This window comes from Xenopus tropicalis, chromosome 4, assembly GCF_000004195.4.
Source record: "Xenopus tropicalis strain Nigerian chromosome 4, UCB_Xtro_10.0, whole genome shotgun sequence".
Taxonomy (NCBI): Eukaryota; Metazoa; Chordata; class Amphibia; order Anura; family Pipidae; genus Xenopus; species Xenopus tropicalis.
Window position 1 is genome coordinate 29,782,547 of NC_030680.2, and position 13,903 is coordinate 29,796,449.

Consider the following 13,903-nt stretch of genomic DNA (forward strand, 5'->3'; position numbering starts at 1 on the left):
GCGTAGGTGGTTTTTCGCGGTGAGGGCAGTGAGGTTGGGGAATGCCCTTCCTAGTGATGTGGTAATGGCAGATTCTGTTAATGCCTTTAAGAGGGGCCTGGATGAGTTCTTGAACAAGCATAGTATCCAAGGCTATTGTGATACTAATATCTACAATTAGTAATGATATTGGAATATATGGTTTATGTAAGTGAGTGTATAAATAGGTCAGTGTAGGTTTATGTGTGTGATGGATTCACTTGGAAGAGTTGAACTTGATGGACTTCAGTTTTTTTCAACTTAACAATGTAATTATGGAACATTTACCATCATACCTGTAAAGAGGAAGACACCAAGCTTTCTGGCCCAATCTCAATTTTCTCTGATTTATAATGGATGATGAGGTTACGTGAACAAGCAACATAGTCTCCACAGTTGTAGTTGTCTACATAGACACCAAAGTTTTCTATTTCCTTTTTGATCTCTTCTACTAAAACATAGGTGCATTCACCTTGGAAGTCATAGTAAGTTCCATCAAACGTTACATAGTGAGGGTCACCAAAGCCTTTACACTCACCTAAATCAAGTAAAGATGGATTCATTATAATTGAATAAAATAAATAAATTCATAAAATAAGCATATTATACTTCAATTTTAGACATCAGTCATGTCCTAAGTAGATACTATGATATCAAATTCCCTGTCACAATACACTGTATTGTGTGGGTACCTGGAGGAAATCTATACAAAAATGGGGAGGACATACAGAATACACACACACATTGTTCTCAGCCTCCACTGAGCCCCAACTGTCCTTTGCTTTTGACAACTGTTAGTAGGATTTACTGTATTTGTATACTGAAAATGAGCGATTAAATAAAGGCTACCTAAGTAATAATTATAATATAACATGAGTTATGGTTTATTTAATCTACTAAGTGAGTAATGACTTACAAGGACATTCCCAGTGCCAACAGCAGCCATCTGAATCAGACACATTTAATGGGGGAAGTTCATTGGTGCATGTGATATCAGTTCGGGGGTCACAAAGTTTGGGAGTAATTTCTACCAAGTTGTTTTCTATACATCTGGCCATCATGCAGTCACACAACATCCATGTTTCATTATGCTGTAGAATAAGAAATTAAAGGTCAAAATGTGTTCAGAAATCTGTTGAAAGAAGTATAGGAAAAACAAAAGCATACACGGACAAAGTCTTTTGATGTACAACCATTTCACTTATTTTCCATAACAACATTATGATATAGTTCAGGTTCAAAAAAGCACATCATATGTTTCTGTGCCTGGTTTCTGAGTCTGTACAGGGAAACAATGGAGCCTGAGATTAAGCAGAGGAGCTTATAAAATGTATGTTTTACATTTCTGGTAAAACACTAGTGTACTTAAATGTAATTTATGATTGCAAATAATGGTCTGGCAACCCACATGTATTATAAATAGAGATGAGTGAATCTGTCCCGTTTCCTTCATAGAAAAATTTGCAAATCTTTTGAAAGATTCGTGAAAAATTCGCCAACAGTGAAAATGACACGCACCCAAACAAAATTTGTCATGCATGACAATATTTTGAGTAAGCGTAAAAAAATGCTGCACGGCAAAAAAATTAAACAGGCAAAATCTTTTTGAAAAAATCCACCAGTGGTAAAATGCGGAAATTCGCTGTGAGTCCACGCCTGCTGAATTATTTCGCCCATCACTAATTATAAAGAGACAGAGAGAAAGTGCCTTTTGATGCCCATTGGTGTGTACTTTTTTCACTGATGAAGAGAGCATGTAGCTCTTGAAACATTTGGTCTGTATGTGCACTCCGCAATAAACAGGTGGGAGGTATTTTTTTACACCAGCAATTTGTTTTGTGTGCCTTTTTCCCCCTTTCTTCTTGTGCTCATTTTGATGCCCATTAGCTGGCACCCTCCCCAAAGTCTTTCAAGAATCCAGATGCACAGGTTATGCCATAATACAATCTCCCCTTAATTGAATATAAGGCAGAAAGCAGATGATCATACTACTGAGTAGGGATGTAGCGAACCTCAAAAAAAAAGTTTGCGAACCCGTTCGCGAACTTACGCCAAAAAGTGCGAATATTCGCGAACTTTGCGAACCCCATAGACTTCAATGGGAAGGCGAACTTTAAAACCTAGAAAAGCCATTTCTGGCCAGAAAACTGATTTTAAAGTTGTTTAAAGGGTGCCACGACCTGGACAGTGGCATGCAGGAGGGGGATCAAGGGCAAAAATTTCTCTGAAAAATACTTTGTTGACACAGCATTGCGTAAAACCGCAAAGGCAGCTGGCAGACCTAGTGGAAATACACAGCATTTTTTGCTATTTCGCACTATTAGCACCATGGAAACGGGATTTGCTGAAAAACGCCATGTGTGGCTTGTGCTGCGTTTTTAGGCCGAGAAAAAACGCAGCGGAAAAACGCCACGCGAACCCAAATTGCGAACATACACGAAAAGTTCGCGAACTTGCGGACTCGCGAACACCCGATGTTCGCGCAAATTAGTTCGCCGGTGAACAGTTCGCGCGAATTAGTTCGCCGGCGAACAGTTCGCTACATCTCTACTACTGAGAATGGTTAAAAATTGAATAATGCATTGTATTGCAAGTATTGCAAGGCAAGTGTTATTAAACCCTAAGATTACAGACACAACAAATCAAAAAAGCAATCTTGGACTAATGGCATATACTTAAGTCCGTCAGGAGACTTGTTCAGTTCTCTTTGGACTATATAAAGTGGAATTTCCCATATAACTATTATTAGAATTTAAACTGGAACTTAGCCTTAGTTATATTTGTATTAAAACCCAACAAATACTCCATTAAAACTCAGCCATTCAGACCCATCATCTTGGTGAAGAATGCAATAATTAATATGCATCTGTGATTAGGCCTGGCTGCTCTATACTCGAATGTAACTCATTTGTGGTCTAACTGACCTATTAATATTCAATATTTGCCAATCAGCTCTGTGTTACATAAAATTTGCAATCTTGTCTGTCTATGATGGGCATTGTAGGGGCTGAACCTGAGGGTTATAATCCACGTATGCCAATTCAACACATTTGATCATTACCACAGCTTTATCAGGGAAATACGTGGTGTGACTCAATCTTTTGCCCATTTAAATATCCTAAATGCTTTTGCCAGTCCACTATGCATGTCATATCAATTTATTGGCAATGTGGAGCTGGGCTAAAAATTAGTGTACTTGTGTCTTGGTAAATTGGTAATGTTGTGGTGAATTTTAATTTTATGGTGAAAGTTCTTTAAAATTTACATTTTTGCAAATATGTCCCAATAAATACTTTTTAAATATTTAGTAATGGAATTAGCTCTTGCAATTAAGTTTGAGTTTTGGCTGATAAAACACTCCTACTATATGTACAGGTTTAAGTGAGCTCTCACAATGAGGCATTAACAGCAGCAATGATCTCTGCTACTGCCCCTTTACAAGTGGCAGTTCTCTTGAATATGTAACTTCTCTTGGCAGTTCTTTCGAGTATTATCTTTGTCACTGAGATCAACTAGGATGCCTGCTTCACCCAAAGTGGATGAAAGATTGAACTGAAATGTTGGGTGGTAAAGGGACATATATGATAATTTTATAGATTTCCATACAAAAGTTCACAAGAGGTGGATTATTTTTTAATAATATATTTAAATAATCAATAATTTGTGACAGCCTATCCCCTTTTTAGAAAGCCCACATTTTTTTATGTCCACGGTAAAGTCTAGCTTCAAACTTTTTTGTAAAAATGCAGCCTGAAGACCAATAGAATGAAATGTAGGAAAGTGAAGGGGAAATGACTGACGGCATAGGATTTTTTGCCAAATAAAGAATGGAGTATATTGGGAGAGGGTAACCAGAAAGGAAGAATAACATAATAAGGGGGTAGTTTTATCTAGTAATCTATAGCAACTAAGCAGGTTGGTTAACTGGTGTTTTGAGTAAATATCTGGTTGCTTTAGGTTACTACATGACCTGGACAAACATTGGGTGTTTTATTACATTGCACCATAAGGCCAATAAATACATATTTACTTACCTGGCGTGGAGGGTTTAGAGTACAGATACCAGATGTAGTCTGAGGGGGATTTGTTCCTGTTAACAATTCTTTTGTAGTGACAGATAACTCTTTTGTAGAAAGAGAAGAGGTTGTAGGTGCAGAGGTTTTAGGGGATGAAGGGCAACTATAAAAATAATCTGCAATGAGCACTTGGCAATCCATAGTACATATGTAGTCAGAGCAGGAATCACCGCTATAAAATCTTTTTTGTGTTCCTAATAAACAAAGAAAACCAGAGATAAAATTCAAGCAAACTGTTTTAATCAAACTGATCAAACATAATGCTAAAAATTACTCCTTTGTGTGAACATATTTTTTCCCATAAATCTTTTCACTTTCTCTTTACATCACTAGTAGTTATAATCTCCTCTTCCTCCTTTTATAGATGAATCTTTTCATTTCTCTTTTTACTCTCTGATAATTCACCTAGTACTTTGTCATTAGGGCATTCACTGGTCATTCACATGAACTTTGTTTCATAATGAGGCCCACTTCTCATATGCCTTAGCTATATAGCAACTATATAATGTTCCACACAGTTGGAATATGTATGCATATAGAACTACATAGCACTGTATAGGCTGACATTGTTCTATAGCGACTGAATGATGCATAGGCCATATATAGGCCAACACTGTGCTGTATTTGAAAGGGTGAAGATCAAAGAGACATGTGAACTGTGACAGGGCTATATACAAACCCCCAAAACATTTGTACTAAACACACACTCCTTTTTTTCAGCTTATTCCAGTGTGCGATCTACTGCTCTGATCTTGCTCAAATCTTAAAGGTGGTTAGACATTTTCACAACTGATGCTGAGCTGGTATTAAGCCTAGCACAAGTAACTTCAGCCTTAAAGTTGAATCAAGTAGATGTCCAGAGGTGCTTTTGAGGCTTGGTAATTAGTAATGAGCGAATCTGTCCCTTTTCACATCGCCAATAAATTTGCAAATCTTTCAAAAGATTTGCGAAACATTGAAAAATGTTGCGCGGAAAAAAATTGTCTACGCGAATTTGTCTGCCGACTATTCTTTTGTCGCCTGTGACTATTCTTGCAACAATTTTGACGTGCGACTATTCTTTTGATGCCTGCGACTATTCTTGCGACAATTTTTGGACGTGTGACTATTCTTGCAACAATTTGGACGTGCAACTATTCTTTTGATGCCTGCGACTATTCTTGTGACAATTTTGGCTGTGCAACTATTCTTTTGACGCCCACAACTATTCTTGCGACAATTTTTGGACGCGCAACTATTCTTGCGACAATTTCGGGCGTGTGACTATTCTTTTGATGCCCGCGACTATTCTTGTGACAATTTTGACGCCTGCGAATATTCTTGCGACAATTTTTGGACACACGGCGAATTTTTCAGCTGCAAATTTTTTCAACCATTTTGCAAAACAATCCACCAATGGCAAAATGCGGAAATTTGCTGCAAATCCATGCCTGGTGAAACATTTCGCCCATCACTATTGGTGATGGAATGTTTTGTTTATTTAAGGCAGGAAGACATCATACATAAAAATAATTTGCTGTGTTTAAATAGAGGAAAAATATGTGTACAGTGTCTAACATCCCAACATCTATCTGCACTGTGTGACCAGCATAGGGTATTTTATAAACATGTCAGTACTGAACATTGCTCGACATAAGCATGGTATATTTGTATAACCTTTATAAAGCACTGCAGAATATGGTAAAGCTATATAGATGAGGCACAATACAGTAATAGAACTATCTGCAAAACTTTTCTTTACAACTTCTAACATTCCCTGGGGTCTATTTATCAAGCTATGGTAAAAAAAAAAAAAAAAAAGCACCCAAATATACTTAATGCTCAGTTAATGGCTGCAATAATAACAGAAGACACCAGGGTTGAAACTATTGGTTGCTAAGCAAGACATGTGCCTTGGGTGCAATTACTTGGGCGCTTATGTGGTGGGAATGGACACAAACTGGTGGAAATTAACTGTCAATTGCACAGCAGAGCACTTATGGCGGGGAGAAGTTTGGTTTTATTGTTGGAGAGGGGTGGGGTAAGTGAACAGCTGGGAGCAGCAGGGAGGGTGCTGTGGAAAATTGCTTTGGGTGCTGACGCTGTTTGGCCTGGCTCTGGGAAACAGTCAGTTCAGTATAAGATGCAGAGGTTTTGAATTTCAGTGAGTAGAAGGTTCAATAGGAAACGGGCCAAGGAGCTTTATATATTTATTAAAAAAAAATATGTGTAAAAAAACAAACAAACTTTATTTTAATATATGTAGCATTTACATTGAATGCAATCTATTAATACCTGGTTTATAGGGCTCTCCTCCAATCATGCAGTAGCATTCTGTGGATAAAGATACTGCAGGCATTGTTGTCATTAAAGGCATAGTACATGTTACTGTAGTAGATGGCTGTACTGTAGTTGTTGTTGGTGTTGTAGTTGTTGTTGTTGCTGTTATAACAGAAATAATAAGCATTATGTGCACAATACACAATATATTATTGTTATACATTCAAACAAAATATGAAGTAGATAGTATAACCTGACAGAAACTAAAAAAATTGCAGTAACCGTATGACTTACACTAGTTAACTGACTGGGCTTAGCGCAATTGTGCAGTGCCTGTTGCAATTGTGTCCAAATTGCCAAAATGAATGCAGCTGTGCACACATTTAGTCCCATGCAATTGCGTGGAAGTCCATCTGGCGTCATTTCTGGAGCTGGGCATGCAAGTGTCATTTGTGCATGACTCTTTAGGCTCAAGTGTGCTGGGCCCAGTGATTCTGGGTGCAAAGTGAACCCTGGGGCTATTGCCTGGTTAGGCGGTGGGGGTAGCTCCAGGGATCCCCCTGCATCAATAGGCACAGCAGTGCTCATTTTGGAACAGAAAGCAGATAGGACTGAATAGCACCGAGCACAACTATGTGGAAGTGTAAGGAGTGCATTTTGATACAAGTAATAAAAGTAGTTTTACATGCAACTGACTACGGAGAAAGCATGCATTTGTGGACATACAGCAGTTGTAATTTATCTCTTACTACAAACAGAACAACATTACTATTAGTTGGAAGCTCCACCTAATCATAGGCCTAGCTATTAATGCTAAACATGCTGACATTTTAATAAAGACACCAATGATGATTTCAAAAAATTGGCTGATGAATCTTGTTTAGTATTATGCAATGCTATCATTTTCTAGTGGGACTGTAAACCTTATGGGGCCCATTTATCAAAGTCCGAAATTCGGACTTTAAAAAGTACGAGTTGGAAAAAATCATATTAAAATTTCAGATCACATCATAGTCGTACGAAAATAGGTCCTATACCTGTACTGTTTTAAAGCTGTAAGCTCTATATTATACCAGAATAAAAAAACAAGTTATGAAATAACATGATGATACAGTAACCCATAGTAACCAGTAAACAATTTGCCTTTTTTTCAGTCTACTGCAGTCAGATTATTAAAAACAATTTTTTTTTTTTTATTTATTTTATTTTATCCCATAAGACCTCATCTGGGAAGTCTGGACAGAGGAGGGCACTCCAGAGTTAAGTATTTTTTATTAAAAACAAATGGCTGTTTAGGGAAAGTGGAAAAATATTCACCATGTTACTGTTAAATATTTAGTGTGAAGTCCCCAAATACCTTGTTTCCTTCAATATAAAATGTTCCTTACTTTGAGTTGTTGGGCAGTTTATACTGCAGCACTGGACATTGATTTCATAGTCAAGGCATTGCTGTCCATATGTCTGGTCACTGTTTCTGCAAATAAGTCCAGTGATGATATCACATGTAACTTTCTGTCCCAGAAGGTCCAGTGGGATAGAAGGATAAGCCTCTGCTCTGCATGATATGTTCACTGCGTCCTCATCTCCTGTGCAGTAACCATTCCCACCCATTCCTTTATAAAATTCCTCAAAATCTCCCCCGTCCACCCCGCTGGTGACATTATATAAACTGGTCCAGTCTGTCCACCGACATACGCAATAATCTGTTGGAAAGTCAGAGCAATAGCATTACATACATTAACTACATATAAGGTAATTGACAGACGTGTATACACTTGTGTGTGCATGTACACGGATAACAAGAGTGGAGGGAAAGGAAAACAGAGGAGGGCTCTAGGATAAAAATATTTTTGGACCATATTTGACAGAAGATTGCTGTAGCATCATTCAATTTTCCCATACTTAAATATTGCTCGGGTAGTGCACCTACATCTGCACCAATGGTAGTTCCATCACCTGAAAAGCAGACTTTTATTTGAGCATAGATTAACAACAAGATCCACCCCACCTGGTTTACTAATATAATTGATAAAAATCACCTGCATTGTTTCCCTTAGCAACCAATTAGCGAGTAGATTTAAGCAGTCACCTTTGAGTTAGAAAACAACACAAAGATCTAATTGGTTGCTGTGGGTAACAACACTGGTTCTATTTAACAACCATGCTATACAACAATGTTTACTCTCCAAATCAACCCCTGATATGTTGTACTCCTATTTGCTGGCTAATGAGCTACATCTTCCTCTGTTCTTGCTGATTTTTCCTGCTTTTCTCTCCTTAATGTTTCCTGTACGCAGCCAAATCACAGAGCAGAGGGAATAATGGATCTAGCAGTATAAGGTGTTCTATTATCCGTATCAGTTCAGGAGCATTTACTGACACCTGGGCAGTGACCAATATTGACCAATCAATAATTAGTTTAGTTCACATAAAGGTTTAAAGAATAATTAAACAAAAAAGTAATTAGTTACATTGAGTTGCAGTGCACATGCAAATTTGCCCACTGTTAGTAAATGCACCCCACATTTTCATATGTTTAGTTTAGCTGGATACAAAATATTTTCAAAACTGTTATCAAAAAATTCATTTTTAAACTGTGTCTCCTGTGGTAAGTTAATCACAAGTAACTGCCTTAATACAAGGGAACTAGAGGCACCTTTTCAGGGTTTTCAACCAGGACAAAGGGGCACGCGTGGTAATGCTGACATCATCACACAACTTACACAATTTACTGCGCATGATGACGTCAGGGGTAAGGTTATTGCATCCATTGGACACAATTCTGAGGGTTTCTGCCGAGTTTTCAGAATGTTAAAAACCAAGCAACAGGTTTTGACCCGGACAGCCCCTTAAAAAACTGGGCATTTCAGATCAAAAGGTGGCAGCCCTAAAGGGAACCTTAGAATTAATGCCAACTTGGACAGTTGTTCGAGGGTTGCACTAACTTGTGACTTTGGGGAGCCACAGATGTGGATCGTTGGCAAATTTTGTTGCCAGGCATGGATTTGCCGTGAATTTCTGCATTTTGTCATTGGCGAATTGTTTAACAAAAATTCCACAAAAATTTGACATGCGTCAAAAAAGCAGTGGTAGCATAGAAATAGGTGTGGTCACATCAAAATATGCCTGTGTGTGTTAAACTGAGTGCGTGCATGTTAAAAAAAATTGCGCGACACACGTTTTTCGCCGTTTAACTAATTTTTCTGTCGTTTTGCGAATTTTTCGCTAACGCAAAATGGGACAGATTTGCTCATCACTAGTTGTTGCCTAAGGGCTGATTATTTTCTGGAATTGAAGAGAAAGTAGCCTACTGGGGGACAGAACAACTATGAGGCTGTAGGATTTATCTTGTTGGGGGTTGAAAAGTAAGTGTGAATAAATTACCCATGGGATGGTAGAAAAGATTTATTGGGAGCTGTGGAAATGGTGCTGTTTAGGTAGCCATAAAAGTAATTACATAATTTTGATATATTCAGCAGACTATTCCAACCAATACATTTGTGCAAAGGATACTAGTTTATTTTTTTTGTATTTAATATAAAATGTGTAAATTTGCACTTACGTGTGGTTGTTGGACTTGGTTCAGGTGTGGTCTCTGTAAGAACGGTTTAGAAAAATTAGTTGAACCATAGCAGGGCTTTTGTGATCCTAGTGTAGAACTGGGGAAATTGCATAGATTTATATGTATTATAATCAGTTGATGTTGTACCTAGGGATGCACCGAATCCATTATTGCAACTGGACCTGGCCAGACTCCAAATCCTTTGTAAAATACCAACCAAACCAAATCCTAACTAAATCCAAAGTCCACAGAAGGGTTCAAGAGAACCGCATGCTTTATTTTTTAAACTTCTGTGTTTATGTCAATCACGTGACAAAAAGTCACATGATTTTAAGGATTCAGATTCAGTTCAGACAGGCACATTGATACCAGGCCGGATTCCAATCCTGCTGAAAAAGGCTGAATCTTGGCCAAATCTGAACTGAATCCTGGATTCGGTACATCGCTAGTTGTATCCATGGGGATTCTAACACTTTTACAGTATATGCTATAAAGCAGTGCTGTCCAACTGGCGGCCCGCGGGCCGCATGCGGCCCGCGACCCCCCTCTGTGTGGCCCCCCACCTGTCTGGCTGCTTTGATGCCTTACCTTTGAGTAAGCATTAAATGGTATCAGTACTGAGATTAACTGGCCCCCTGCATGGTTCTCACCTCAGATTCAGGCTGTAATCCCTCTGTATTGTTTAAAAATGTAATCCCCTGTGTTTTTCACACCTTTTAATACCTGCATTGTTCACCCCCTGCAGTGTTCACAACTTAGGCTCAGCCTGTAATCACTCCCATTGTTCACTTCTTCACACCTCAGACATAGGTACTGTAGGCAGAGTATGGCACATACAGCCAGCATAGGTCAGGGAGGGTATGGCACACACAGTCAGGGTAGGGCAGGCAGAGTATGGCACATACAGGCAGGGTAGGGCAGGCAGAGTATGGCACACAGAGGCAGCATAGGGAAGGCAGAGTATGGCACACACAGGCAGGGTAGGGAAGGCAGAGTATGACACACAGAGGCAGCATAGGGAAGGCAGAGTATGGCACACACAGGCAGGGTAGGACAGGCAGAGTATAGCACACACAGACAGCATAGGACAGGCAGAGTGCTGCCTGTGTGTGCCATACTCTGCTTGCCCTATGCTGCTTGTGGGAGGTGAACCTGGCGGGGGTTTGTTGTGGGAGTTTGTTAGCAGTTGGAAATAGCCATTAAATGGTCCCTAAGGTGTGTAATTATGTACTGGGGGTTGCTCTCCTATCCACAGGGGAGGAGGAGGCATATGGAATTTAAGGGTATATCTTAATATGACATAATTCTTTCACATATGAATGATGGTTGATATCCCCACAGTAAGGACCAAGCATTTGGGATTTTGCTGTGCTACCACCATTGTGATAAAATAGGTGTGGTTTGAAGTGGGTGTGGTTTCAAAAAGGGGAGTGGTCAAAACAGGCATTAGCGGCCCTCCACCATGTATGCTAGAGAAATTCCGGCCCTCGGCACTGTAGAAGTTGGACAGCACTGCTATAAAGGATGCACATAGTCTTATATAGTTGAATTCTGTTATACAGCAGAAAGAACCACATTTCTTCAAACTGATTAACACAGTACAAAGCTCAAGGATCCTTATCTATAACACACGTGTAAAATTTTGGATTACAAATTTAGTTTTGGACCGACAGAACTTATTTTGGCACTTTTCTCTTTGACAACAGCTTTTCTTAGCCTTTTGTTATGAATAAAAATCAGGGCCAGTCAATCAAAGTGTGGCCTCTTTGGTAATACTCTAAGGAAAATTCAAAGAAGTTACTTTAAGTAAGTTAATCTGCTGTACCGTAAGTAATGTATTGCAATGGTCAGGTTGTCATCCTAAAAATATAATAGAATTACCTGTGGGTGCTCTCACTGTAGTGGGTACTATATGATAGAAAATGAACAAGAATTTACATAATTACCATACAGCATTTGAATTATTTAATAATGTCACACATGACATTCACACATAGACACAAAAAATCCTCTGTAAAAGATTATGCATGGGAAATACTAAGGGGCACATTTATCAAAGTACGACAGGTCCTATTACAACATTTTTTTATTTTTTCTAAAGTTTACAACTATTTTCTGCGATATTTTCCTAAATTTCCACGACTTTTTCATACCTTGCGACAATATGCGCAACAATTTGTGCGACAGAATCGCATTTGTCGCAACGAGAACGAATGTTTCAGATTCATTCACGCTTTGGTATTGTGACTTTCCTTGGGCCGGGTTGGAGCTGCAGAGTGCCATTGAGCCCTATGGGAGACTTTCCTTGGGCCAGGTTGGAGCTGCAGAGTGCCATTGAGCCCTATGGGAGACTTTCCTTGGGCCGGGTTGGAGCTGCAGAGTGCCATTGAGCCCTATGGGAGACTTTCCTTGGGCCAGGTTGGAGCTGCAGAGTGCCATTGAGCCCTATGGGAGACTTTCCTTGGGCCAGGTTGGAGCTGCAGAGTGCCATTGAGCCCTATAGGAGACTTTCCTTGGGGCAGGTTGGAGCTGCAGAGTGCAATTGAGCCCTATGGGAGACTTTCCTTGGGCCAGGTTGGAGCTGCAGAGTGCCATTGAGCCCTATGGGAGGCTTTCCTTGGGCCGGGTTGGAGCTGCAGAGTGCAATTGAGCCCTATGGGAGGCTTTCCTTGGGCCAGGTTGGAGTTGCAGAGTGCCATTGAGCCCTATGGGAGACTTTCCTTGGGCCGGGTTGGAGCTGCAGAGTGCCATTGAGCCCTATGGGAGACTTTCCTTGGGCCAGGTTGGAGCTGCAGAGTGCCATTGAGCCCTATGGGAGGCTTTCCTTGGGCCAGGTTGGAGTTGCAGAGTGCCATTGAGCCCTATGGGAGACTTTCCTTGGGCCGGGTTGGAGCTGCAGAGTGCCATTGAGCCCTATGGGAGACTTTCCTTGGGCCGGGTTGGAGCTGCAGAGTGCCATTGAGCCCTATGGGAGACTTTCCTTGGGCCGGGTTGGAGCTGCAGAGTGCCATTGAGCCCTATGGGAGACTTTCCTTGGGCCGGGTTGGAGCTGCAGAGTGCCATTGAGCCCTATGGGAGACTTTCCTTGGGCCGGGTTGGAGCTGCAGAGTGCCATTGAGCCCTATGGGAGACTTTCCTTGGGCCAGGTTGGAGCTGCAGAGTGCCATTGAGCCCTATGGGAGACTTTCCTTGGGCCAGGTTGGAGCTGCAGAGTGCCATTGAGCCCTATGGGTGACTTTCCTTGGGCCGGGTTGGAGCTGCAGAGTGCCATTGAGCCCTATGGGAGACTTTCCTTGGGCCAGGTTGGAGCTGCAGAGTGCCATTGAGCCCTATGGGAGATTTATCAGATTTTGTGATTCGGATTCGTACTTTAATGAATCTGGCCCTAAATGTATAAAAGAGTTCCATTGTTCTGTATACAGTGTAACACATACAAAGGTTATTTCCTAATATCATAAATTACTGTATATTCTGCCTTTTGATAAAACTGTTTGGTGAAACGCACCTTAGACACTGAGGTATAGTCTTTAGGTATCGTAAGCGTCTGACTGGCTATTCCAAATTTGAAATGTTGGCACTTTTTGTTATTCCCCTTGATCTTTTTCTTAAATCAACTTTCAATTTTCGAATGTAAACTCGAAATTTTCGTTTGAGCGATTCAAGCATTATCGTGACATTTTATAAATACAGCAATGATTGAGTTTAATTCAAATTTATACCATAATGAGTTTATATGACTTTAAAGGCCATAAAAAATGAATTTTTTTAAATATGCCCCTTTGTTTAATTTTTTATAATACAGTATCTTCCTGTTAACCTGGAATTTTGACACAATGCGGTGTTTTCGATGCAGACCATTACCTTGTTATTTACATTTTCTGTTTTCTCTGTATCTATAATGACGTTGGATTCTGGTTCTCTCCTTTCCTTACTAACAAACTTTTTTCTCTCTTAGGGCAGTTGCAGACAAAGTGGATTGTCTGCAGGT

At 40.0% G+C, this 13,903-nt stretch overlaps 1 protein-coding gene across 1 annotated transcript in view; it reads right to left on the bottom strand.

Annotated features, from left to right (window-relative positions):
• The window catches only part of LOC100492329 (mucin-2), a 119,174-nt gene that overhangs the window by 27,050 nt on the left and 78,221 nt on the right, over nt 1-13,903 (bottom strand). Inside the window, exons 29-34 of the mRNA XM_031901315.1 lie at nt 9,916-9,948; nt 7,742-8,056; nt 6,369-6,515; nt 4,053-4,288; nt 935-1,109; nt 315-556 (exon numbers count right to left, since the gene is read on the bottom strand). Of these exons, the coding sequence (XP_031757175.1) occupies nt 315-556; nt 935-1,109; nt 4,053-4,288; nt 6,369-6,515; nt 7,742-8,056; nt 9,916-9,948 (1,148 nt within the window). The remainder of the gene's footprint in view (nt 1-314; nt 557-934; nt 1,110-4,052; nt 4,289-6,368; nt 6,516-7,741; nt 8,057-9,915; nt 9,949-13,903) is intronic.